This window comes from Panthera tigris, chromosome B3 (assembly GCF_018350195.1).
Source record: "Panthera tigris isolate Pti1 chromosome B3, P.tigris_Pti1_mat1.1, whole genome shotgun sequence".
In the NCBI taxonomy this organism is placed as follows: domain Eukaryota; kingdom Metazoa; phylum Chordata; class Mammalia; order Carnivora; family Felidae; genus Panthera; species Panthera tigris.
Genome location: NC_056665.1, coordinates 1215184 through 1239330, shown reverse-complemented (window position 1 = coordinate 1239330; position 24147 = coordinate 1215184). Strand labels below are relative to the sequence as shown.

At 54.3% G+C, this 24147-nt stretch overlaps 1 protein-coding gene across 9 annotated transcripts in view; it reads right to left on the bottom strand.

Moving 5' to 3' along the window:
* Positions 1-23466, bottom strand: part of MINAR1 (membrane integral NOTCH2 associated receptor 1) — a 41747-nt gene extending 18281 nt beyond the window's left edge. The window contains exons 1-6 of one of the 9 annotated variants that reach the window (XM_042987879.1): positions 22712-23466; positions 17025-17084; positions 13231-13288; positions 10488-12826; positions 8059-8313; positions 3660-4137 (exon numbers count right to left, since the gene is read on the bottom strand). In XM_042987879.1, coding sequence (XP_042843813.1) covers positions 3940-4137; positions 8059-8313; positions 10488-12776 — 2742 coding nt within the window. In that variant the 5' untranslated portion in view covers positions 12777-12826; positions 13231-13288; positions 17025-17084; positions 22712-23466 and the 3' untranslated portion in view covers positions 3660-3939. Of the gene's footprint in view, positions 1-1046; positions 2680-3241; positions 3420-3659; positions 4138-7649; positions 7716-7742; positions 7870-8058; positions 8314-10487; positions 12827-13230; positions 13289-17024; positions 17085-22711 lie in introns of those variants that run through there. The other 8 variants (XM_042987877.1, XR_006218320.1, XM_042987878.1 and 5 more) reach the window with 8 other exon arrangements.
* Positions 23467-24147: the final 681 nt, after the last annotated feature.

The window sequence follows — 24147 nt, the reverse complement described above, 5'->3', positions numbered from 1 at the left end:
TTATATTTGGAGAGGCAGATTTTCTATGATAGCTTCCAACCAACCATTGTACATTAACCAAATTTTACACAAGCCATTTGAAAAAAGATCTAAAAATGTGCTTAGTTATTGGTATTATATAACGTTGATCAAGCACCAAGAGTGTGCTAACAGCTGTACAGAGCAAACATAGAAAAGGTCGACAGTCCCCGCCTTCAAAAATACCCACTGCTCCCCGAGTCTCGCACATAGAACTTAAAAGTCACACCCTTTTATTCATAAGGCATAAATAAGGAAGTCTGTCGCAGTTTTCATTGTTCATCAATAAATATCTAATACCCTTTCCCCAATTACCCCGACAATTACTAATATCTTTGCCTTTAAATACAAATCTCTGTAGTACAATATACAGTATATACTGATTTGGTATTATTCACACGATGGACCATGATATTCTTGCAAGTTGGTTATAATATGAAGCATGTTGAATTTCAACATTCACAAATTGCTACACCTCTTAACAGAATCATTTACTGTTGGCAGCACTTTTCCATTGTTGTTTAAAAAAACGAGGTGCCGTCGCTCGTACACTGATAAACTGTAAACAAAAACAGCACTGCCTCGATTCCGATAAGGGCATCGGGACTCACGGCACATCAGAGCAGCGAGCGTTGGCACATCTAAAGTGGCCTGGCAGGTAGCAATCGCGTAGCCCCATGCCCTAAAATACTAACGCGCGACGGTCAGCTAGTAATGGTGATACAGAGGAACTTGCTTCGACTGTATCTGCAGTTTAAAGAAGGGGGTGGTGAGGGGCACCTGGGTGGCTCAGTCGGTTAAGCGGCCGACTTCGGCTCAGGTCACGATCTCGCACTCTGTGAGTTCGAGCCCCGCGTCAGGCTCTGTGCTGACAGCTCAGAGCCTGGAGCCTGTTTCAGATTCTGTGTCTCCCTCTCTCTCTGACCCTCCCCTGTTCATGCTCTGTCTCTCCCTGTCTCAAAAATAAATAAACGTTAAAAAATTTAAAAAAAAAAAAAAAAAAAAAAAAAATAAAGAAGGGGGTGGTGGCGTAAAATATCCGAAAACCGAGCCGGGAGACGTTTTTTTTTGCTTTTCTGCAAGGCTGTGTTCGAAGCAAATTCAGACTAGAAGAGAGGAATACGATTATTCTGAATTTAATGACTGGCTGAGGGTATCTGATTTCAGGACAATCCCTTAAGTAAGAACATCTGACTGTTCACTTTTCAAAAGCAAGAGGAACGAAGTGAATTTTGATAGTGTATGATTCTAGGCGCCAGGCATGGGAAATCGTACTTCCTGTGAACGCACCAGAGCCGGTGGTACAAGGTGACGGCCGCTACGGGAGTCAGGCCAGTCCGCACGGGACGAGGAGAAGTCTCCTTCCCAGCCAGACTCTGGTCTTGCCCCGCTCTGCAAATACAGGGGTGGGGGAGGGGGGACGGCTAGAGTGAGGGGGTCCGGGGAAAGAAGGCTGTCACAAGCATGGGGTCAGGACAGAGAAAAGACCCAGCCGTGAACTCCACCTTCTCTAGATGCCAAGGCTCCGAGCATCTGTCAGCTTCAAGCTGTGGCAAAGATCCCTAACTTGGTACCACACTCCAAGCGATAAAGCTGGGGATAACCCGTCCCCACTGGGGCCATCGGGTTCCCCAGGGGCATCACCAGCCCTGGGTGTTTCTTCTCCGTCACGCGGCGATGATGTCGAGTTGAATTTTCAAGCCACACTAGATGGAGGGCCAGACGAGATTTCTCTGCTACCTCCTCAGACAGGAAAAGGGGAGAAGAAAATTCTACAGAGTCCCTTCTCTTCCGCACACGGGGTGGGGCTTACGGTCACACACCCTGCCTCGGTAGCTAGACGCGTGGCTCAAGCAGGGCCCATTAGGAAGAGGCGATGGCAGTTTGGTCCATCCGCCATGGTCCTACCTGGCAAGGACAGCAGGGGTTGGGCTTGGACAAGGTTTTTCTCATCCCAGGTTGGTGCATCTCCACTTCTCTGCAAATCATGGAGCAAGAGGTTGGGAGCTACCTATCTCTGATGCTCTCGTGGCTTAATCTGTGATAAGGGGGACCGTGTCACAGAGCCGTCCTGGACGGCAGGAGAGCGGATAGGGTAGCTCCCAACTCTTACAGGTGGGAACCCAGTATCCCCTTTGAGGGTGAAAGAAACAACCTTATTTAATGTACCCAACCCAGAACAGAGCACCAGAAGACGAAAATTCTGACAATAGACAGTAATGTATATATATATATATATATATTTTTCATTTTCAACGATAAATCCTCAGTTCTGCATACTAAGGCTTAAGTTTCAGTCACCTAGTTGAAAGTCCACAGATAAACAGGAGAATAAAAACAGTGACATAAAGGCCCCTAAACATGAAGGCTCACTACAGACAAAAGCATCCGTCCCTTAGCTATTCACAGCGTGAAACGTTCCGACTGCCCCGTGTGGGGAAACGGAGACCTCGACAGAGCAAGCTGAGAGTCATTCGAAGGTCTTGGGAATGGATGCTGGATCCTGCTGCTTTAAAATCTGAGATGCTCCCCAAACCCCTCTTTCGGGAATTTATTATGCCGTCCGGAGTGCTTCTTCCTACTCTCAGCATTTGTTCATAACCCAACTTGTTCTCAGAAGAATTAAGGTAGCGAGTTTCTGCCAATCATTTTTCCTTGACCCTGTAGCAAGACATTAGAGTCAAACGCTGAAAAGGATTCTCTCCGTGCAATTATGTCAAAGCACCATTCAACAGGTGGAAACTGGGATCAAATTCTGATCAAATTACAACAGCTTCCTGCACGCTGGAGAAACCTTGCTCTCAAGTTATTTGACAAAGAAGGACAATAGACCAAAACTAGGTGTTCAGATAGACATACACAGATAGATACGTAAATGGTTAAATAGAGATTTTTTTTTTTTTTTTTTGCGCTGCTGACAAGTATTTGGAACTCTGGAGTCGGTGCTGCGTTGTGGAGAACACCTCCGCGCCTTTATCGTGTGACTGACAAGCTTTCAAGATCCTGTGAAAGCCACCGGAAGTGGTTTTGTGGCACATAGAAACCATGGTCCGCAGTTAGAATGTCAAAGTTTCTACCTCGTCTCTACTCCTCAAGGCACAAGGACACGTTCCAAACTCTCCGACTCGCGTGTGAGAAGCAGAGTGCCCGGTACCACCAGGAGACAGAAGACCAAGGAGCTCATGGGAGACCGCGTGGGTGGCCGTGATTTTCCAGTACTGACCTTACGGTGTTGGTGAGCGGCTCTCCCCACACCACGAGGTGCGGACAGGAAGATCTCCCGGCCCGGGTCCCTCAGCCTCGTACGCAGAGGGAGCACACTCCATGCTATGCCTGACTCGGCAGGTGAGCTCCTCCCTACGCCGTGCGCAGGAGAAAGATCCAGAATGTTCCATGAAGATCTGCAACGAGGATCATAATGGTGACCAAAGGGCAAGATTGAAAAGTCGTAGTCCTTCCTGCGAGTCAGCAGAGAAGTAGCATCCTCTGGGGACACACAACCTGTGACTTCACCTGCAACGCAACATTAAGGAAAACAGAACTCATCCAGCTCTCTCCCTCCGCGGCCCCGGGCAGGCACGTAGCAAATATCTGCCGCGTAACATATTCCCCACCGCGAGACTTCAATAAAATGGAAAGAATCCAATTAAATTTTTTTTTGCTTGGAATTCAATTTGCATGTTCTGCTCGTCCGTTACATTCTTTGGGGAGGAAAAGATATTGCACTTCTAACAACGCATCCGAGCATCATTGAGTCAAAGCCAATAGGAGGGTAGGTCTCTCTAGAACGCACACTTCCTGAAGCGCACCTTGCCCACCGGCAGAAAGCCCCAGCGAGCTGTCGCCACACGGCCCTGAGACCTCACGCCACAGAGGGAGAGCCGGCGGCCGCCAGCCGTGCACGGCGGGGCGGCCCCGGGCTCAGGATTTCATCGTGCAGATGGGCACGACAACCACGAGGATGACCGTGCACGCGGCAGCGGCGACCAGAGCGGCGATCTTGCAGACCTTGGCTCGTCTGAACTCGGCTTCCTTACGCTTCAGTAACGAGTCGTAGCCCGGGGTATAAACATCCTCCATCCAGTATTCTAAGTTGTTTGGGTTTAAGGACTCCTGCGTCTAGAAGCAACGACAAGACGTTAGGGACACGGGAAGTACTTGAAAGCAGGTCCCAGAGCGCCTGACTCGTCCGCAGCCCGGGACCACCGCGACATCCGCCATGCCAGCCCCGCCTGACACGGGCCACCGAGGCCTCGGGCTCCTCCACACCACGACTACACCTGCCCCGCCCTCGCTGCCTGAGTCCACGGGTCTGACACGGGGAAACCACGGGTCTTCTCGCTGTGAGCAAGCAAATCAGGGCCGAGACAAACGGGGCTCAACGCCAGGGGTCTGCGGCCACGAGCGGGCCGGCCGGGCCGTGGGACAACCCGGGAACCTCACTGACGGGTATGCTCCCCTACCGGCCCTAAGAACAGAGCCCTTTGAGGCAGGGCTCTCTCGTGGCTCTGATTCCGTTCCCAGATCCACACAAAAGCGTCTACTGAGAAATCAAAGTCCTGTCCCAGACGAGCAGCTCACACACAATCTAAAATACGGTCAGGCCGCTGCTCGGAGTCCCGGTCCACAGGGCCGTGCAGACGGTCCGAGGGCCACGGGCTGCGTCCGCGATGGCAGGCCCGCGCTGACCTCGGTCTCCCGTGTCCTGAGATTGACGCAGCGTCTGTAGGAGAAACACCACAGTTCTCCTGAACGGCCCGTGGACCCCGCTCCCCAGTGATGTGCTAATCAGTTCCTGTAACAGGGCGGAGGGGGGAGCAGTGTTCTCCCCCTCCGGCAAGAGCTTTTAATAACGTAGCGTCACGTGAAAGCAAACACAGAAATCCCAAGCGAGGTCACCTAAATCTCTGAAACACAAACAAACGTATCCATTCTGGAGATTTTCTCGGCTTGTTTAATGCTCAAAACGTGCACGTTAAAGTCGCTCGGACACACGCACAAGATCACAAAACACATCCTTTGAAAACTGTTTGAAAACTGCATTGTAGCGTGTTTTGGGGGGGATGTTGGTGATTCTGACCCGTGTTACTCACTGGCCCGTCCTTCCAGACACGCCTCTGATATTTGTCACCTGGCTCTGGGGACAGAGCAGCCTGGCCCCGTGGACGCACGCCAGGTGGGCCCGGACGTTTTCCCAATTCCCTCCAGGCGTCTGCTCCGGGGCCCTGGGCCTCGGTGGGTTTCAGAAACAGCTCCCTTCCCTCGGCCTCAGATCCCAGGGCGACGACATCTGTCACTGGTGCTGGTGCCCGGAGGCCCCCCGGGCTCTCACCCTGCCCATCGCACCGTGACAGCCCCTCCCTGACAGTCCCTCCCTTCCTGGGCCATCGTGAGTGACGGGACTCTCTCAGGAACGGAAAGTCTATCAGGACAGGGGGCTGGGTCTCTGCGGGAGCCCCCACTGCCGCGTCCTCTGCTGGAGTCCCAGGAGCCCCGGCCTCCCCCAGCTGCCCGCTCCCGCCATTAGGACGAGCACCCGTCTTCAGGCTCCAGCCAGGGCTCCCTCCCCCCAAAGTCTGCCCCCCACGGGCACTTGCAATGTGTGGCTCGGCCACGAAAGCCCTTCAGCCATCTCACGGACACCGGACGGGAGAGGGGGATCCGGGACGGGTAATCTCACGGGCAGACTGGTCTGCCACGGTGAGCGGCCACCTGCCAGGGTTGGACGGCTGAACAGCAGCCCCCCCCCCCCCCACTCTGCACCTTCAAGACGGGCCCGGCCGCCCCTGCCTCCCAGTCTTGTCACGGAGGGAGGCCTGGAGCCAACCAAGCCCACCCTGCATGGCGGGTTCTGTCTCAAACGGAAGGAAGTCGGCTTCCTTTCACGGTCACGTACACCTTACAGGCAAAATAAACTATTTTTTATTAGCCTTCCCGATAACTTCAGGCTCTAAGGACAAGAAACAGCGGTGATACCACGGTTTCCAGGGCCAGGGGCCAGGGTGGCTTGTGACCAGGCCCCTAGACCCTTCGAGTGACAACAGGGCCCCCCCTTTGCTCCCGCCCCCGAGCGGGCGACCTCACACCCAGACACACGGGGCCCCGGAGATCGTCCAGATGGCACAGCTGTCCTGACATCACCTGAGTTTCCGAAAAGGAACGAGAACGAGTCAGGCCGCGCCTCCCGGCAACCCCTCCCCTCCTGCTTTGTGCAAAGGGCACTCCCTCCTTGGCTCGACCTTAAGTGAGGTCACCAAAGCTCTCTAGTCTGAAGGCCCGCTGTTATTTTGGGCAATTTTGTATTTATACTTATAAACGTGGCACGTTAACATGTCACGCATCTGTAGGGGCAAAAAGTCACCTGTGCCTGGGAACAGCCCCCTCCCCCAACTTCAAGACGCTGTTTCAGGGCCCCCGGGCAGCTCAGTCGGTTAAGGGCCGACTCTCGGTTTCGGCTCAGGTGATGACCTCACAGTCTGTGAGTTCGAGCCCCGTGGTGGCTTCTGCTCTGACAGCGTGGAGCCAGTTTGGGATTCTCTGTCTCCCTCTCTCTCTGCCCCTCCCCCCACCCCGCGTCTGTCTGTCTGTCTCCGTCTCTCAGAAATACATAAACGTTAAAATAAAGACATTAGTCGATCTATGACTCGTTCGATTCATCTGACCCTTTCACGGCCGTGTACTAATTGAACCATCCACGCCGTGAGACCCAGGAACGCAGGGGGAGTGGCCCCCACCGAGAAGCCGCACAGGGCCCACCTGCAGGGCATCCAAGCCCTGGCCCACGAGCAGGAGGAGGACAGGACAGGGAGCGGCCCGGAGGGACAGTGGACACAGCACACGCAGGGACACAGCGTGGTGCAGGGGGTAAGAGGGGCGAGGGGGCTGTCAGCACAAGCCCCACCGTTAGAGTCTAGCCAGGGCTGCCCCTTCCCCTAACTGCCGTCACTCAGATTCACTGTGGTCATTGCGGGGACACGCGGGGCCCCCGCTCTCTCGGCAGTCCAGGAGGAGGACCAGGGGCTGGGCTGGGTCCCGCACAGACTGAGGCTTGTCCGACCCGGGCCAGGCACTCGGATCCCAGAACTGGCATCTCCTCGTCTGCAAGCCGAGGACCCTACGGTCCCCGCGCCCCGTGCTCACAGCCTCCCGGGAAAGAACACGCAGACCTGACTCGTTTCAGCATCACTTAACTGGCCCCTGAAATCCTTTCTAGCCCCTGCTTCCCGCCGGGGACTTTCAGTACCTTCTTCCCAAACCTTCTCACAGCGGCTCTGCAAGGGACACACGGGCACGACCAGTGCACGGCGCGGAGCAGGCAGAGGGGATGTCCCGGGTCCCTCCGCAGAGGAGCCCAGCGCTGGGGGAACCCGAGGTCTCTGCCCGCCACACCGCGCCCCCCGGCCCCCGCCACTGGCATCTCCCCCACAGCCCTCAACAGGCCAGGTCACAAAGCTCATTCTGCAGGCGAGGACGGGATGCTTTCCCGTGGTGACACAGAGACACGGGCAGGCGCAGTGTGCACGGGACCAGGTGGGGCTGCCCACCGACGTGTGCCCGAACCCCAGCCCCTCGTGTGGTGGCCAGACTCGGGCCACGACTGCGTGCACCGAGCTCCCGGGGGTGGCTCTTACCTGGGACTGCTCCACATGGACACATAATCCATGGCTTGGCTCCCACAAATATGTTTATCCCACGTGCTACATGTGGAAGGAGAAATCGGCTGGTGTTTCGTGAAGCTCTGTCCCAGGTCTCGTGGGCAACGAACGAGGAGGATGTACACTCGCTACGGAGCCTTAAACGCACCGGTAGCTACTCGGCGGCCAAAGTCAGTCAATCAACCCCGCGTTCCCACTGCCAAATGTTTGCAAGCAAATCAGCAAAGGAACGCTCCCCGTGTTAAAGTCTCGGCTCTGCGGCTGATCAAGGTTCGGAATCCCGGGGCGGGGGCCCCGGGGCGCCGGACGGCGAGGTCCCTCCTGCATGGGCTGGGGTGTGGGGCGGGGGGCCTCCCCCCGCCGCCCGCGACCGCGCGAGACTCACCTGCAGGTCTAGGGCCGTCAGCTTGCCCTTGTCACCCGCGTTCCTTGCGTACTCCTCGATGGTCCAGGAGGGCTGGCCCCGCTTCACCTCGGCCAGTTCCGTCAGCCGCATGTCCGCGTACAGGGGGTCACTCTTCATGTGGGCTTTGAGGGAGGCGGGGTAGGGGTGCGGGCTGAACACCTGCTCCACCAGGAAGCTGTCCTTGCACTGCTTGGGCAGTCGGTGCTGCGGGGGGACGCTGTATGGCCCGGCCGCCTGCAGAGGGGCACAGGGGGAGGCCAGGAAAGTAGCACAGAGGCTGTGGGATTTCACGGCACAACCGGGCAGCCAGCAGCTTTCTACTGCGAGGCCCCGTGGGCATCCGGGGAACAGGGGCCCCAAGGGCGTCGGGGGAACAGGGGCCCCGAGGGCGTCCGGGGACAGGGACCCCGCGGGCATCCGGGGAACAGAATGCAGGGATTTAGCACAGATAGAAGGTACGCCAGGAGTGGGGGCAAGTGTCCAGGAAAAGTGTGCAATGGGATGGCCCTCACGTGAGCTCAGGTAACAAGGCCTCGCGGACCAAGCCCTCGTGGCGTCACTGCCATTAGCAGCCCTCCTCGCGCAGGCACGGAGCGGAGCCCAGAGAGGCCCCGCCGAGCAGGGGCGAGGCCCCCACGGAGCAGGGGCACAGCCGCTGGGGGGCTCGGCTTCCAGCTGGGCTTCCGGGAGTGTCAGCCCCTCGTTTTTCCCAGTGTGTACCTGGTGCCGAGGAGTAAGCACCGCGGGCCCCCTTCCCCTCGAGGCGCTTCCGACATCGAGCCACCCTGCCCCTCGGGAGGGAAGCAGCCAGAGGGCACACGCCTGGAGCCTCCGGTGGTGCCGAGACCCTCCGGGGAGCGGCCAGCTGGACAGCAGCGTGGGGTCCCGGCCCGGGGGACTCTGCTCTCCGTGAACCTGTCACACAGGGGTCTCACAGGGCCTCCGGGAAGCACTCGGTGACTGCCAAGCCCGGGTGGGCCCCCATCTCTGCACACTCTGCAGGCCCGTGACTGCCCGGCTCCCCGTCCGTCCGCCCCCTGGACGGCGAGGCCCGTGAAAGCGGGCACCTGTCAGTGTCCGCCTTTCTCCCCCTCTCCTGCCGGATCGGACGGCCGAGCAGAGGGCCGCCCACCCGTGTGTCAGAGGGGGTCGACACCAAAACACGAAGCCGTGTACGCGACGCGGAGAAGCCAGGGACAACAGGGCAGGCAGGGAGGAGAGGCTGCGGGTGCCCGAGGGGGACGCGTGCGTGAGCGCGGGATGGGCCGCGAGGCGCGAGTGTGTGAGCGTGGGCCTGCACGTGGACCGGGCCGGCTGGTGCCACACCGGCTCCCGACAGCACGGGCTGCACGTGGCTGCACCAGAGCAGAGCGGTGGCCAGCACAGGCAGGAGATGCCTCCCTGGGATCGGACAAGGTCACTTCCGGCGCCTGGGGGCTCAGTCGGTGGAGCGTCCGACTTCGGCTCAGAGACTGCGGCCCGGGTCAGGATCTCGCGGTCCGTGAGTTCGGGCCCCGCGTCGGGCTCCGTGCCGACAGCTCGGAGCCCGGAGCCCGTTTCGGATTCTGTGTCTCCCTCTCTCTCTGCCCCTCCCCTGCTCGTGCTCTGTCTCTTTCTCTCAAGAATAAATACACCTAAACAAAGATTAACACATATATATATATATGTATATACATATATGTATATAAATCACATCTTTTACCCTCCTTCCTCTGATTCTGGACACTGAAAACTTGCGTGGAAGCCAGCCTCCCGCGTGGCTTCGCGAGCCCGCAGCCCACACCGCCGTCACGCCCTCCCCGGCACCGGCCCCTCCAAGCACCTGCGGCCCGGCCCGCAGAACCAGGGCATCGGCTCTGGCCAGAAGGGGCGAGGAGGGCCGCCGCGGGCGCCACCGGCCCGCGGCTCCCAGCTGCAGGGGACACGAGCATCGTGTACGCCCGCCCTGGCACCGACGGGGACGTGTCGGCCCTCAAGATGCAAAGGCACCGAGGCTCCCGGGAAGAGTGAGCACACGGCTGCGATGGCAGACAGCCACGGGGCAGGGGAAACGGGCGTCGCGTGTCGGGGAGCTGCCGTCGGGGGCGGGGGGGCCGTTCCCTGACTGGGGACTCACCGCCCGCTCCCTGCGCCCCGCTGTTTCAGGAGCAGTCACCCCTGGCTCGCCCGCGTCTCCCCCACACCCCCCGCTCCACCACCCCTCCTGAATCCGAACCCCGGTCTCTCCCGTGGACAATACCAGGCGCACGCTGCTTCCAGCTGGCGGACGGACCATCTGCCCGGGCCGTCCTCCCTGTCCTAACGCGGACAGTGCCCCCGATCTGGAAGGACAGCCAGGCTCCTCCGGGGATGCGCCCCGGGGCTGTCCCAGCGCGAGAGCCCCGATGGGTGGGCGCGGATTAAATTACCTCTTTGGACTTCTGGTGCCAGTCCTTACTCTCCCCGGGGCCCCTGTCCTTCACCTCCTCCTCACCGAGGCCCACGCGGCTGGCGTAGGTGATGGTGCGCCAGTCTCTGGGCGAGTTGGAGGTGCTGGCGATTTTGGACTCCGTGGCGCTGTTCTCCTCCGTCAGGGACCTCGAGGACGGCCTGGTGAAGAGGCTCTTTTTTAAGGCCTTGACGCGGAGGCTCTCGCTGTTGCTTCCGCTGGCCTCTGAGCAGCACCAGTCGGCCGCGTTCTCGGGTTTGGGTCCACGGGGGCCGCTGTGCCCACGAAACATCCGGGGAGAGGCGCTCTCGTCGGACGGAGCCTCGCTCGTCCAGGAATTCAGGTCGACCTGCACACCCGCCTTCTCGGGTTGCTGCATTTTCTGATCCAGCTTATTTAGCTTGCCCAGGACCTGCGAAATTTCCTCGCGGACACCCGACAGCGACTCAAGCTTCCGCTCGATTTCGCCGATCCTCAGCACCAGCCTGCACACACTGGTCTTCAGCTCCTCTTCGGAGCGGTGGCTGCTGCCTTCGGGCCGGCTGCCCTTTTCTCCTTTGCTACCGGGAAGCCCGTTGGCGATTTTGGTTACGCTGTGCTCCGGCGAACTGTCACAGTCTGACTTGTGAAGCTGAGACAAGGACCCTGTGCTGTTGTAGCAGGAGGACTGCATCACCCCCGTGGAGCCACTGATGCTCATGTCGTCAAGAAATCGAAAAATGTCGCTGATGTCATCGCTGACGACCTCCGAGTCGTCGTCCGACTGCCTCATGGCGTGCCTGTCACTGTACTTGCTCTGCCCGGAGGCGCACAGGTCCTTGTACTTCTTGGGCTCCAACACGTGCTGCTCGGTCTGGGTGCCCACGCTGCTGGTGTCTGAGCTGAGCTGCCCCCCCGTGCAGCTAATGCTCTTGTCTTTGAACTTTCTGACCGGCTCGTGCTTCTCCAGGTCAACGGGGGACGAGACCTCTTTAGGTTTGAGCCCGTCTGGTTTTGCCGCGTAGCCCCCGGGAAGGACCTGCTGTGGGTCGCTTGGCGCGAGGTAAGTGGGCCGCCTGTCTGGGGCTGGGAAACTGGGGGTCTGGCTGCTGGGGTGTGGATATCGCAGCTTCTCCTCAGAGGGGTTTCTGTTCAGGAAGGACCGTTCAAAGTCAGGGACCTCCTCGGTGTTGAGGCTCCAGCTTTTGGCCGGCCAGGGGGTCTGCTTGCCCGGCCTCCCCGCGCAGCGCCTGGCTTCCTGCGCCCCCGTCACTGGAGTGGGCCCAAAATACGTGGAGGCCTGAAGGTCGTCTAAGCTCTCGTGTTTGGCCCGCCTCTTGTCGGGCACCGGGGAGTACGTGCGGTTCAGGTACTGGCTGTTGCAGGGCATCTCAAAGCTGCGGTTGAACAAGGGTGTCCTGTGGGGCTCCGGGTGCCCCCGGGGCTCCCCACGCTCGGCCTCTCCCTTGCTGGCGGGGCCAACCAGCGTGGGCGACACGGCCATCAGGTTGTGAAAATCCTCCTTAAAGATGTTCCTCTTCTGGACACAGGACTGGATGACAAAGGGCTCCGTGCTGCCACCCTGGCTCATGGGCAGGGAGTCCTGGTCTGAGACGGGCTCGCTCTCGATGTTCATGGGGAAGTAGGTTCTCTGCATCTCACAGGGCTGGGGGCTGGCGATGGAGTAGGGCGCCAGCGCCTGCAGCCGGTCCAGGGAGGCCGCGCGGCTCTTCGGCTCCTTGCCGACGCCCAGCAGGAAGTTGGGCTCGGAGGCAGGCACGAACTGCGGCGGGCGGTCCTTGGGGTCCGCCTTCCGGCCCTGGGACGCCTGGCGGGCGGGGTAGCCCCGGCGGAAGGGCCTGTCGCCCAGCTCGCAGCCGAGGGGCTCGCACTGGGCCGCGGCACAGGCCTCCGCGTCCGACCCGCAGGGCTCGAAGGGCGCCTCCTTGTGGCGCCCCTTCTGCCGGCCCGTGGGCAGCTTGCCCTTGGCCGCGCCCCCGTTCATCTGGATCAGGTTGAATATGGTCACGACGTCCGCGGCCACCATGATCTTCTTCGACTGCTGGTTGTTCCCGGGGCACTTCATCTTCTCCTTGAACAGCGTGGCCGGGAAGTTGGGGTCCAGACAGGCCGTGTAGAAGAGCACGCTTCTCAGTTTGGCGAGCTGGGACAGGTCGAAGCGGGCACACAGGGACTTGCACAGGTCCTGGTAGGAAACGGTGTTTTGCTTGCTGTCCAGCTCCTCCAAGATCGTCATCAGGAAGAGGGAAGTGTCCTGGTTGGTGTCCATGGCTGAGGACGTCAGAGCCTCGCGGCCGACGCTGAATGCTCCAGTCCGTTCTACAGTGACAACATCACAAAGTAGAGGGAGATCATAAACACCAGTGTAAACCAGGCCAGTTACGAACCACCTAGCGACACGCGAGGAGCTCTTTAATTTAAAAGCGTAGGGGGCGCCTGGGTGGTTCAGTCGGTTGAGCGTCCGACTTCAGCTCGGGTCATGATCTCACAGCCCGTGAGTTCGAGCCCCGCGTCGGGCTCTGTGCTGACAGCTCAGAAGCCTGGAGCCCGCTTCGCATTCTGTGTCTCCCTCTCTCTGACCCTCCCCCGTTCATGCTCTGTCTCTCTCTGTCTCAAAAATAAATAAACGTTAAAAAAAAAATTAAAAAAATAAATAAAAGTGTATCAGCAGCTTCGGAAACATTCATAGCCTACGACTTGTAAGTCCCTTCCCAGGAACCCACCTTAAAGAAATTGTCGAGGACCGTGATTCATGTACAAAGATGTTTGCTGTGATGGCGTCTATAACAGTGGAAAAATGAAACATCTTGAATGTCCAAATAACAAAGGAATGCGTACATAAGATATGTTATGATAAACAATGACTCTTTGAGGCAGTAAGATTAGATTAAAGTGCATCCTCATGATGGAGTACCACCCATCAATAAAAAGGAGCAAACGACCGGCACAGGCAACACCGTGGACGGGGCTCACAGGCATTGTGCGTGAGCGAAAGAAGCCACGTGCTTGAGGACGCCACTTTAATGACGCTCGGGAAGACACGTCGGTGGTCGCGGGGGCTGGCGGACGGTGCTTCCCTGACCGTCTACATCTGTCAAAAGTCACGCAGCCGTGTGCTAACACGTGTGGCTTTCGCTACATGTGAATTACACCTTCATTTAAAAATTACACATGGAAGACTTTTTAATGACAAAAAAAAATATGACACAATATTGAGTGAAAAAAATGAAAATTAGTCTGTATATGTGAGAAGGTCTTCATTATACAAAGTCATATATTCTTGGAGATGACAGTGAAAGAAATTAATGGACACTGAAATGTTAACAGTGGTTACGTTTGGATGGTAAATATGGACTTTTTTTTTCTGAACGGTAATCTTCGTTCCTCAGCATTTTATTATGCAAATTTTCAAACATAGAGCAAAGCCGAGAGAATTTTATAGCAAATACTCCTATACCCGCCATCTGGATTCTACCATTAACATTTTACCGTATCTGGTTCCTCACATATCCATCCATCCTTCATCGGGCTATCTTATTTTGTTTCTAGTGCACTTCAGAGTAAATTGCAAGCATCTGAACACTTCCCCCTGAACGTTTCATCATGCGTATCATTAATCCAAGTCCCAACAACAGTTCACAGCTTTTCTTTAATATAAGATCTACACGGGGCGCCTGGGTGGCTCAGTTGGTTGGACGTCCAACTTTGGCTCAGGTCATGATCTCACGGTCTGTGGGTTCGAGCCCCGCATTGGGCTCTGTGCTGACGGCTCGGAGCCTGGAGCCTGCTTCGGATTCTGTGTCTCCCTCTCTCTCTGCCCCTCCCCCTCTCACTCTCTGTCTCTCAAAAAATGAATAAACGTTAAAAAAAAAAATAAGATCTACATGCACAAATCTTAAGGGTGCGTTTACTGAAGCTTCAATAAAAGCACGTCTGTGTAGTAACCAACCCCCCCTGGAAAGATCTAGAACGTTCCCAGTGCCGCAGAGAGTTCCCTCGTACCCCTTCCCCTTCACCCTGTGTTCTGATGTGTTATGTGTAATGTTATTTTTCTTCATAATTTCCCATCCTCTCTGAAATTCTGACGTCTGCTATTTCGTAATCAGCACACAGAAATAATAAGCCTTACTTCGAAATGGACGGAAAAGCCACGTTAACCAGTCCCTGAACGGAAACATTAAACACACCAAACCGAGGGTTTCACAGAATTCCCTAAGACAGAGTAGAGCCCATCCATTATTGAGGACCAGGTCTGAGATTTACCAGGACGCCCAGGACACGTGTCTTCGGCTGCACCTGCTGGCAGGCCGCTCTGTCTGTGCGGGCCCAGCCTGTTCCCCTGTTTTCTACACGAACCGCATCTTTTCTCTGGGCTGGTTTCAGCGGCTCCCGGCAGCGGGCTGTCCCTCCTAAGGGCAGAGCTCCCACGAGGAGCTCCCACACGTGTCTGCAGGGGCCACGGTCTGGATGTCCCCGTGGGGAGGAGGCAACGAGGCCCTGAGGGGTCCCGTTCCCACCCAGAGCATGCTGCGGGGAAGCACGCCCTACGGGGCCACCCAGCCCGCCCCAAGAAAGCGCTCGGTGTGGGGACCATCTGTTAAAGGAGGGGACTCGGGTGTGGAGTAAGTGGGCGCAGGATGGGGGGGGACAAATGCACATTCTGCTCGATCACTGGGGACCCGAGCACCTGCACAGACGCTCTTCCTGGACTCTGACAGCCTCACCAGACCTCTTGGGAGTGTCCTGACCGACAGGGAAACGGACTTGGGGGGCAGAGGGCAGCCACAGGGAGCAGCGAGCCCCGACCCTTCACGGCTCCCGGGAGACCCCGACTCTGCTTCCCGGGGGGGCTTCTCCACGTTCTCCCCTGCCCACTGGCTACACACTTCTCGGCCCCAGTCAGCAAGGCCCAGGGTCTCCGGCAGAGAAGGAAGGAATCACGAGTGATCTGGAAAGCCTGAGTCATGTTTTATTAAAACTGCTCACGGACGGCCAGCGGAAGGCACCTGCCGCCACGCAAGTGGGCGTGTGGATGCAGGGGCAGCCCGTGTGCGAATGGCCACAGAGAAACCCCACAGGAGAGCAGACCAGGCAGGAGCCTGGAGACACGGGTGCTCTGTAACGGCGGGACCGGCTCCAGCTGCCGCGGGCGGGCTCCCTCCCTCGACCACACAGGCAGCCCTGTGGGGAGTGGGGGGAAATGCCGCCCCCATCTCACAGACCGGAGACTGAGGTCCCAGGAGGGGTGACCGCCCGTCCAGAAGGGACGCAAGTTGCCGAGGGCCCGAGTCGGGGCAGGTATGGGGGCCGCTCTGGCCCGTGCACCTGCTGAGCCCCGGCTCTATGCAGGGGCCTACGTGGAACACGCACCACAGGACGGAGAGGGGGCTTCCCGGCTCTCGGTGCGCTTGGGACAGTAACACACGTGCACATTCACAGACACACACACACATGGAGACACACACCCCGCTCACTCAGCCTCCCTCTCTCTCAGCTCTCTCTGGGCCGGTCCCTCAGGGTGTGAACACTTTCAGCTCCCAGCACAGCCCAAAGCACATTGGGAGAGCGGCCGAGGCACCCACACACCCACCGTCTCGGGTCCAGGAGGCCAACACCAGCACAACACCTGCCAGCCACACGGTCCTCATGAATCTCGGTGGGCACGTGGACGGGCAGGGAGGGCTCTCAGGGGGCCCTGAGCAGCTGGGCGTTTGGCACTCAGGCCCCCTGAGGACCCCGTGTGGCCCCACGGACCGTCCCCCTCAACCCTGCCGAGTGCCCTACATCTCCCCGTGCTGGAACCCTGCTCCCCTTCTGGGGGCTCCTGTGGCAGCCCCTCCCCCACCCCTCACTGACCCCAGAGTTTAAGGGAGTCGTGCCCTCCTCGGGGGTCAGCGGCCCTCTGCCCGAGCCTGGGTCACAACATTTCTCACATGATCTCATGGTTGGTGAAGTTTTAACAAATGTCTGACAGGTATTCCAGGAAAGGGAGGACGGTGGAAAGCCAATAATCAAAATGATAATGTTAGAAATGTTTGAGACCGGAAACATGAACCTCAAACTCAAAGAGCAACCCCAAATAAGACATACAGAAATAAATTCACCTTTAAACAGCAAAACACACATGAAGAGAAAGCCCTGAAATGGTTGAGGCAGGGGGGGAGGGAATGAATTACTGAGAAAAGAATAAAACTAAAAACAGATTTTTCAAGAATAAAAAAAAAAAACCAGACTATTCTCTTCTATAAAGATGATATTGTAATTTGGACCATCTTTCAGATAAACCGAGGTCTGTTTACAAAATCCATATTGTGCATACTCCATTAATAGATGTCCAGAATTACTGGTCCATTTAAAGTTAAAAAAAAAGAAGAAAACTAGAAGACATAGACACACACAAAAAAGAAAACTAGAAGACATAGACACAAAATTCTTAAAGTGCTAAGGAAAAATGACTTATCGTTTATAATCCTATCACCAGATAAACTATTATTCAGAAATAAAGATTAAAACTAACCGCAGACGAAGATGCCTTTGTCGCTCACATTCCTCACTGTAAAAGCTACTGAAGAAGCTCCTTCAGAGAAAAGAAAGATGGATTCAGAAAGAAGAAAGCAGTAAACGTATAGTAAATTCTAAACACACACCAACTGTATAAAACCATGTTAATGACTATTTTTAGAGCTAAAATAGAAGGGGGGTGGGGATCTAGGTTAAAACTCCCTAAGCATTACCTGGTATCCTCCAGAGGAGGAAGGAATGTTAAATAAATTTAGATGTTAACTCAAAAATGTATGTTAGAAAACAATTTATGGAGGGGCGCCTGGGTGGCTCAGTCAGTTAAGCAAAGGACTTCGGCTCAGGTCATGATCTCGTGGTTTGTGAGTTCCAGCCCCTCATCAGGCTCTGTGCTGACAGCTCAGAGCCTGGAGCCTGCTTCGGATTCTGTGTCTCCCTCTCTCTCTGCCCCTCCCCTGCTCACACTCTGTCTCTCTCAAAAATAAACATTTAAAACATTTTATAAAGATTTCTTTTTTTTTAATTTTTTTTAACGTTTATTTATTTTTGAGACACAGAGAGACAGAGCATGAACGGGGGAGGGTCAGAGAGAGGGAGACACAGAATCTGAAACAGGTTCCAGGCTCTGAGCTGTCAGCACAGAGCCCGACACGGGCTCGAACTCACGAACCGGGAGATCATGACCTGAGCCGAAGTCGGCCGCTTAACCGACTGAGCCACCCAGGCGCCCCTAAAAAATTTTAAAAGAAGAAAAGAAAAAAATTTATGGATCACCACCAGGAGAACAGGAAGAAATTATAAAACTTAATGTAGAATTTTAAACGCATGTAGAGAAAACAGAATAAATGAACAATCAATCAATAGAAGGTCAGAAATCAGGGAAATGAAGCAGTGACAAAGTAAGACAAGTAAAAATCACGAATAAGGTGACAGAAATCTTTCCAAATACATCAAATCACAATAAACATAAACAAGCTAAATTCATCAGCTCAAAGTCTGTGACTCTCATTTGGAATTTTTTTTTTTAATTGCAGCCAGATGCCACCTATGAGCGATATACCTAAACATACTGTCACGGAAAGGCTGCAAGGATCAGGATGAAGTAGGAAATTTCAGCCAAAACCAAATCAGAATACAGTTGGTGTTTGTTATAGGCAGAATAGTACAATAGTTAAAGATCGTAGACTCTTTTGCCAGATAGCCCAAATTTAAATCCAGTAATAGTATTGATCTCGCATGATTGAGTTTTACGTATGAGTGCCTGGAAAAGAGTAGGCAATTTGGCAATACAGAAAAAGCTCAAGATAAGCAAATTCTATCGCCCTCCACATCCACCCCTGGTTACAAAGCAAGGTGACCATTCACAGGGTTCATAAGGACGCAAAGCTGATTCTTAAAGACAGATTTTAATAGTAAAAGAGTACAGGGGGGTGGGGAGATCATATAATTGATATCATACAACAGCTAATATGAATTTATTTACAGCAGATTTAAGGATACACTTCAAAAACATTGGGGCGCCTGGGTGGCTCAGTTGGTTAAGCGGCCAACTTCGGCTCGGGTCATGATCTTGCGGTCTGTGAGTTCGAGCCCTGTGTCGGGCTCTGTGCTGACAGCTCAGAGCCTGGAGCCTGTTTCAGATTGTGTCTTCCTCTCTCTGACCCTCCCCTGTTCATGCTCTGTCTTTCTCTGTCTCAAAAATAAACGTTAAAAAAATTTTTTTTAATTTAAAAAAAAAGAAAAACAAAAACATAAAAATGCATGGAAAAGAAAGTTACAAATGGATGTGTCATGTGACTGGTGTAATTCGGAACAAAATAGATTGTTCTGCAATGTATATATAAAAAGGAAAGCACGAAAATGCACGTGGAATGAAATGGGCCAGGTTTGGGACAGTGGTTTCTTTTGGAGAAAGACAGAGGGGGAGGAAGATGTGGAGAAGCCTAAAATGAAGGCCCAGCATTAGGCGCTGCCTTGACATCTGGTGAGACCTGGAGGGCCTCGAATGGCTCCCCATCTGCTCCTGCGGACAAGACCCCCCAGCCAAACGGGGGTCGGTACCCTGCCAGCCGTGGAACTGTGCAAACAGGCCGATCACAGCCTCCCACGGGAAGCACGGGTCACTCACCGTCTTGTCACAACAAAGCCTGCCTCCCGCAGCCCGTGTGTCCAGTCTGCTCCCAAGTTCAAACCCTGTGTGGCCCCGTGTCCTCCTCCTCCAGGCTGTGAACGTGTGATTAATAACCACTGTCGGCTTCGTCTGCCCAACGCCTGGTGTTTGGTGGGTGGCCACCCCCAAGACTCCAGGAGGGGAAGCCCCCTCACCACGGGGGGAGGACAGGTGATGGGAGCAGGACTCTCACAGTCTTTCCTTTGAAAACACGAAGCAACAAGCACTGCGGCAAAATGACGAAATGGGAGCCCCTATTTCACCTCAGTGGCAGATGGACATCCCTTAGGTCACTTTCTCCTCTTTAACGCACTTTTGAAAATACATACTAATTAAAGTACATTTTAAAAACTAGAAAAACAAGTTCCCGCTTAGACCTGCCAGAAACAGAAAAGAAAATTTTTATAAATAAGGCCGCAAACAAGCAACTAAGAAAATCAACAAGACGCTATTTCTCCCCAGCCCCACAGTCTTCTGTGGAGTTTCTCAAGTTCCCCGCATGAGTGAAGACATATGGCGTCTGTCTTTCTCTGCCTGACTTATTTCAGTTAGCATAACACCCTCCAGGTCCATCAGTGGGATGGGGCTTTGGGGAGGGGGTAAATGGGGGATGGGCTTCGAGGAGGGCACCTGTTGGGATGAGCACTGGTGTTGCATGTAAGTGATGAATCACAGGAATCTACACCCCAAACCAAGAGCACGTTGTGTCCACTGTATGTTAGCCAACACACTATATGTTTAAAAAATGTTAGCCAACAAAAATTAAAAAAAAAAAAAAAAATGTTAGCCAACAAACTATATATTTGTTACATGGCTATATATGTTAGCCAACAAACTATATATTTAAAAAAATAATAATAACTAAATAATAAATGAAAAAAAGAAAATTGACAAGACAGCATTTTGTTGATGTTCTGCTTTGTTCTATTTGCATTTTTATGATGAGAGGCTCTGTGTGCTGGAGGGAACCCTGAGCAGTTACTTGCTTTAAGATAATTTAGATGAGTTTTCTGGTCAAAACGCCGAGCTATTTGGACAGTCAAGTGTTAAAATTTATGATAAAGCTCCTATGATCATAATTTGGTGGAGAAATCCATGGAGAGTAGAAAGACAAGAAGTAAGACCCAATGCAGGTAAGGATTCAACGTATGATGAAGGTAGCCTTTTGGGTCAATGAGAAAATAATGGTTTATTCAGTAAAACACAAATGCGTCCATATTAGGTATCATTGGAGTAACTGCTTAACCAACTGGTAAAAAATTAAGTGAGTTCTCAGTCGTTGGCATGTACGAAAGGACATTATGCATGAAATACAAAGAAGGAGATTTTAGTCGGGATTTAGACAACGGGAGGTCGGGTAAGTGTCTTCCACACAAGATTCCAGAAGCTGAAATCACGGAGAAAGAGACTGATCAGCTTGGATAACTGGAAATGACTTACTTACAATGCCAATAAACGTCATAAAAAATGGGGAAAAAAACTGGAATGCAGAAGCTATTCGCCTCTTACTGAAGGCTCTAAATACTAGTAGGAAAGGAGGATCAGTCCAAAAGAAAAAGACAGTCAATTTACAAAGAAAGAAAGGCTAAGAAAATAATGCGCATCGTCATAAATAAAGCAAACTAAAACAGCAATGTGTTTGACTACCTTCTAATTTATAAATCTAAAGTATTTAAGCTGATATTTTCTTTATGAAATGGAGAAGCACCGTAATAAACAGACTTTTTGCCTGCTGCAGTGGAGCTGGTCAGGACACTCATACCTGGGTGGCTCAGTCGGCTAAGCGTGCGACTTCAGCTCAGGTCATGATCTCACCGTTCGTGAGTTCAAGCCCTGCCTCGGACTGTGCGCGGACAGTGCGGAGCCTGCTTGGGATTCTCTCTCTGCCCCTCCCCTCCCCTCCAAAAATAAATAAATAAACAACCAAAAAAAAAAAAATCAGAAGGCTCGTACCACTATCGGGGGGATGTGGGAAAGCAGGCAGCCCCCTGTACTGTGGCACCAGGGCACATCTGTGCGACGGCTGTTGTAGGAAGTGATCAGCGGTAACATTTAAAATAAAACTTAACACCTAAAATGAAAATATACCTATTTTTAAATCAAACAAATCCACGCTTGTAAGCATTTCTCCAAAGGAAAGAATCAAATATGTGTAAAAAAAATGCTACAGATACATTCACTTCAATATGGCTCATAGTAAGAAAATATCACGGATACCCTTTGTCTCCAACAACTGGTCGTGTGAAATTGTAGTGCATCCATACGGTGAAATGCCATGCGGCCATTCATAAATCATGTTGCAAATATATATTCGTTGACACATTTAATACCAATGGCCTTTCGTCAGTAAAAAGGTATGCTACTAAATGGTATGTGATAACATGATATAAAATTGTCTGTAAACACACACCCTCTATGTACCAAAACTAGTAGTAAGTGTCCCTGGCTGATTCTTTCTTCCTTTCGTTCAGGTCTGTTATCACTTAAATGTTCTGGATCATCTGATTTTCTAACGAACAATAAAGAGGCAAGGATTTTCAGGCAGATCCCAGCACTGTAAATTGGGGAATAAATTATCACCTCTGATCTTTGGTTTTCTCATCTAGAAAAGGAAGGTATCACTTCCTCCTCCCGAGATCACGAACGGGGTCAAATGAGACATCCATTTTTTCATTCAAAAGATGTCTGGCATATGCCAGGCACTGTTTTCAGCCGTAGCGATACCGCAGGATACAGAGCAGACCAAAGCTAAGACAAAACTACCCTAGAGAGCTTGTCTTCTAGGTGGGGCACAGATAATAAGCAAAATAAATCAGTAAAACATACAGTACATTAGAGGCGAACTACCTACGGAGAAAAACAGAGGAGCTCGGGAAGAACAGGGCAGAGGGGGTGGTAATTTTAAGTAAGATGGTCAGACAAGTTCTCAGGGGAAAGACTGCATTTGGACGAAGTCCCCACACACGGCATGGAAGAAACCATGTGCCTGCCTCCCCTCCCTGGGTGGGGAAGGCAAGCATCCAGGGCAGAGGGAACAGCCAGTACAAAGGCCCTGGGGCAGAAGCGTAAAGGGCAAGTTGGGCTGCCCATAGAGGCATTTTATAAAATATAGCGTGCAAAGCGTGCAAAGAAATACTAGGTATTAGTATTAGCTCCAAAGTGATTATTTACCAAAACGTCTCCGAAAATGCCTTCCTAACGCTCAGGCGTGGCTCGTGTTTCCTTTTAGAGTAAAATACTAATAACGAGAGGTAGCAGGTCCCTTAACGTCCCCTCTCCCCGCCTGAAATTGTCCCCAGGCCACCTCCCTCCTGTGACCTCCCAGGAAGAGGTGAAGCCCTGGACCAGATGGTGCCAAGAGAATGGAGACGGACAGACAGACGGCATGGGGGGAGGGGCAGGGACGCCACGACGTTGCCTGGCAGCACAAGAACCCCCCGTGCGTTCGCGCCCAGGAAACCCCCCGCATCCGCCCTCGGAGTCCTGCCATTTTCCTTCGCCGTAACTCGTGTTACCGGTTTTCATCCGGGGCCAGATCCGAACGCGGGCTCCAGATCCCACGTGCGCCCACCGGACAGCGGCGAGCGGCTCCGCGGTTTCGGTGCCTGATGCGCTTTGGCGACGGTGTCGCGCTCTCACTGTCGAGCTTCCCAAAGTGGGCCCCGTGGAACCTCTGGACTCCGCGGCTCAGTCCCAAGGGGGTGGAGTCAGGACTCGAGAAACGCTGACCAGGGCGAAGATCCGGGCGGATTCTCCAGGGCGTCCAGGGCCCCCGGAGCTCAGAGCATCGCCCGGGTTGTGCCGCCCCAGTGGGCGGCAAATGGGGACCCTGTCAATCGCTGTCCTGTATGTGCTCCCTCCTGCCGCTGTGACGTGTCACCACAAACACAGAGCCTTAAAACGACACCGACCTGCCATCTGAGGGACCCAGACGTGAGGGGTCCACCGTGGGTTCACGGGGCTAAAGCCCAGGTACCGGCCAGGCGGCGACCCCCCCAGGGGCTCCAGGGAGGAACCTGTTTCCTCGCGGGTTTCGGTTCCTGGCCGAGGCTTTCCGGGACTCCCGGCCCCTTCCTCTGGCTCCAGACCCAGCAGTCACGTGACTGCCCCTCTGCCCCAGAGGCCACGCCTCCCTCTGCGACTTTTCTGCCTTCTTCCCACGTATGGGCTGTTGTGATGACACGGGCCACCCAGATATCCAGGGTACTCCCCTTCTCAAGGTGCTTAATCAGTCTGCAAAGTCCCTGCTGCTGTGAAGGTGGCAGTCACAGGTTCTGGGGGCACCTGGGTGGGTCGGTTGAGCCTCCGACCTCAGCTCGGGTCATGATCTCACAGTCCGTGAGTTGGAGCCCCGCGACGGGCTCTGTGCTGAGATCAGAGCCTGGAGCCTGCTTGGGATTCTGTGTGTCCCTCTCTCTCTGCACCTCCCCCACTCACGCTCTGCCTCTCTCTCTCTCTCTCTCTCTCTGTCAAAAATCAAACACTAAAAAAAAAATTTTTAACAGTCACAGGTTCTGGGGGCCCCTCCCCCCCATGCCCCCCACCCGAGCACACGGAAGGAAGAAAACCTCATCACTGCGCTTTCTCGTACTTAGGGGGACATAACTGGAAACCTGGGTCCTTCCCAGCGGCGAATGTTCTGCCCTAACTGATAAAACAGTACCTGCTTGGCCCAGCCTGTCGGTGAGAACCCTCTGTGGGCGGGCAAGCCAGGGGGTGACCGTTATCACCGGGGAGGTCAACACGGGCTCTCCTGTCCGGGGTCCTGAAACGCATCCGAAAATCCTGGAGACGCGGACGGCCACACTGCCTTGTCCTCTCCCCATTCCGGGAGCGTGCGGCACCCCGACCTGAGCCAGTGGGCATAGTGGCCCCCAAGACCAGGCAGCGCCCCCCTCTCCCCACGAGGCTGCTCCTCACACCGGAACCAGCCCTGCCCCAGGCCAGGCAG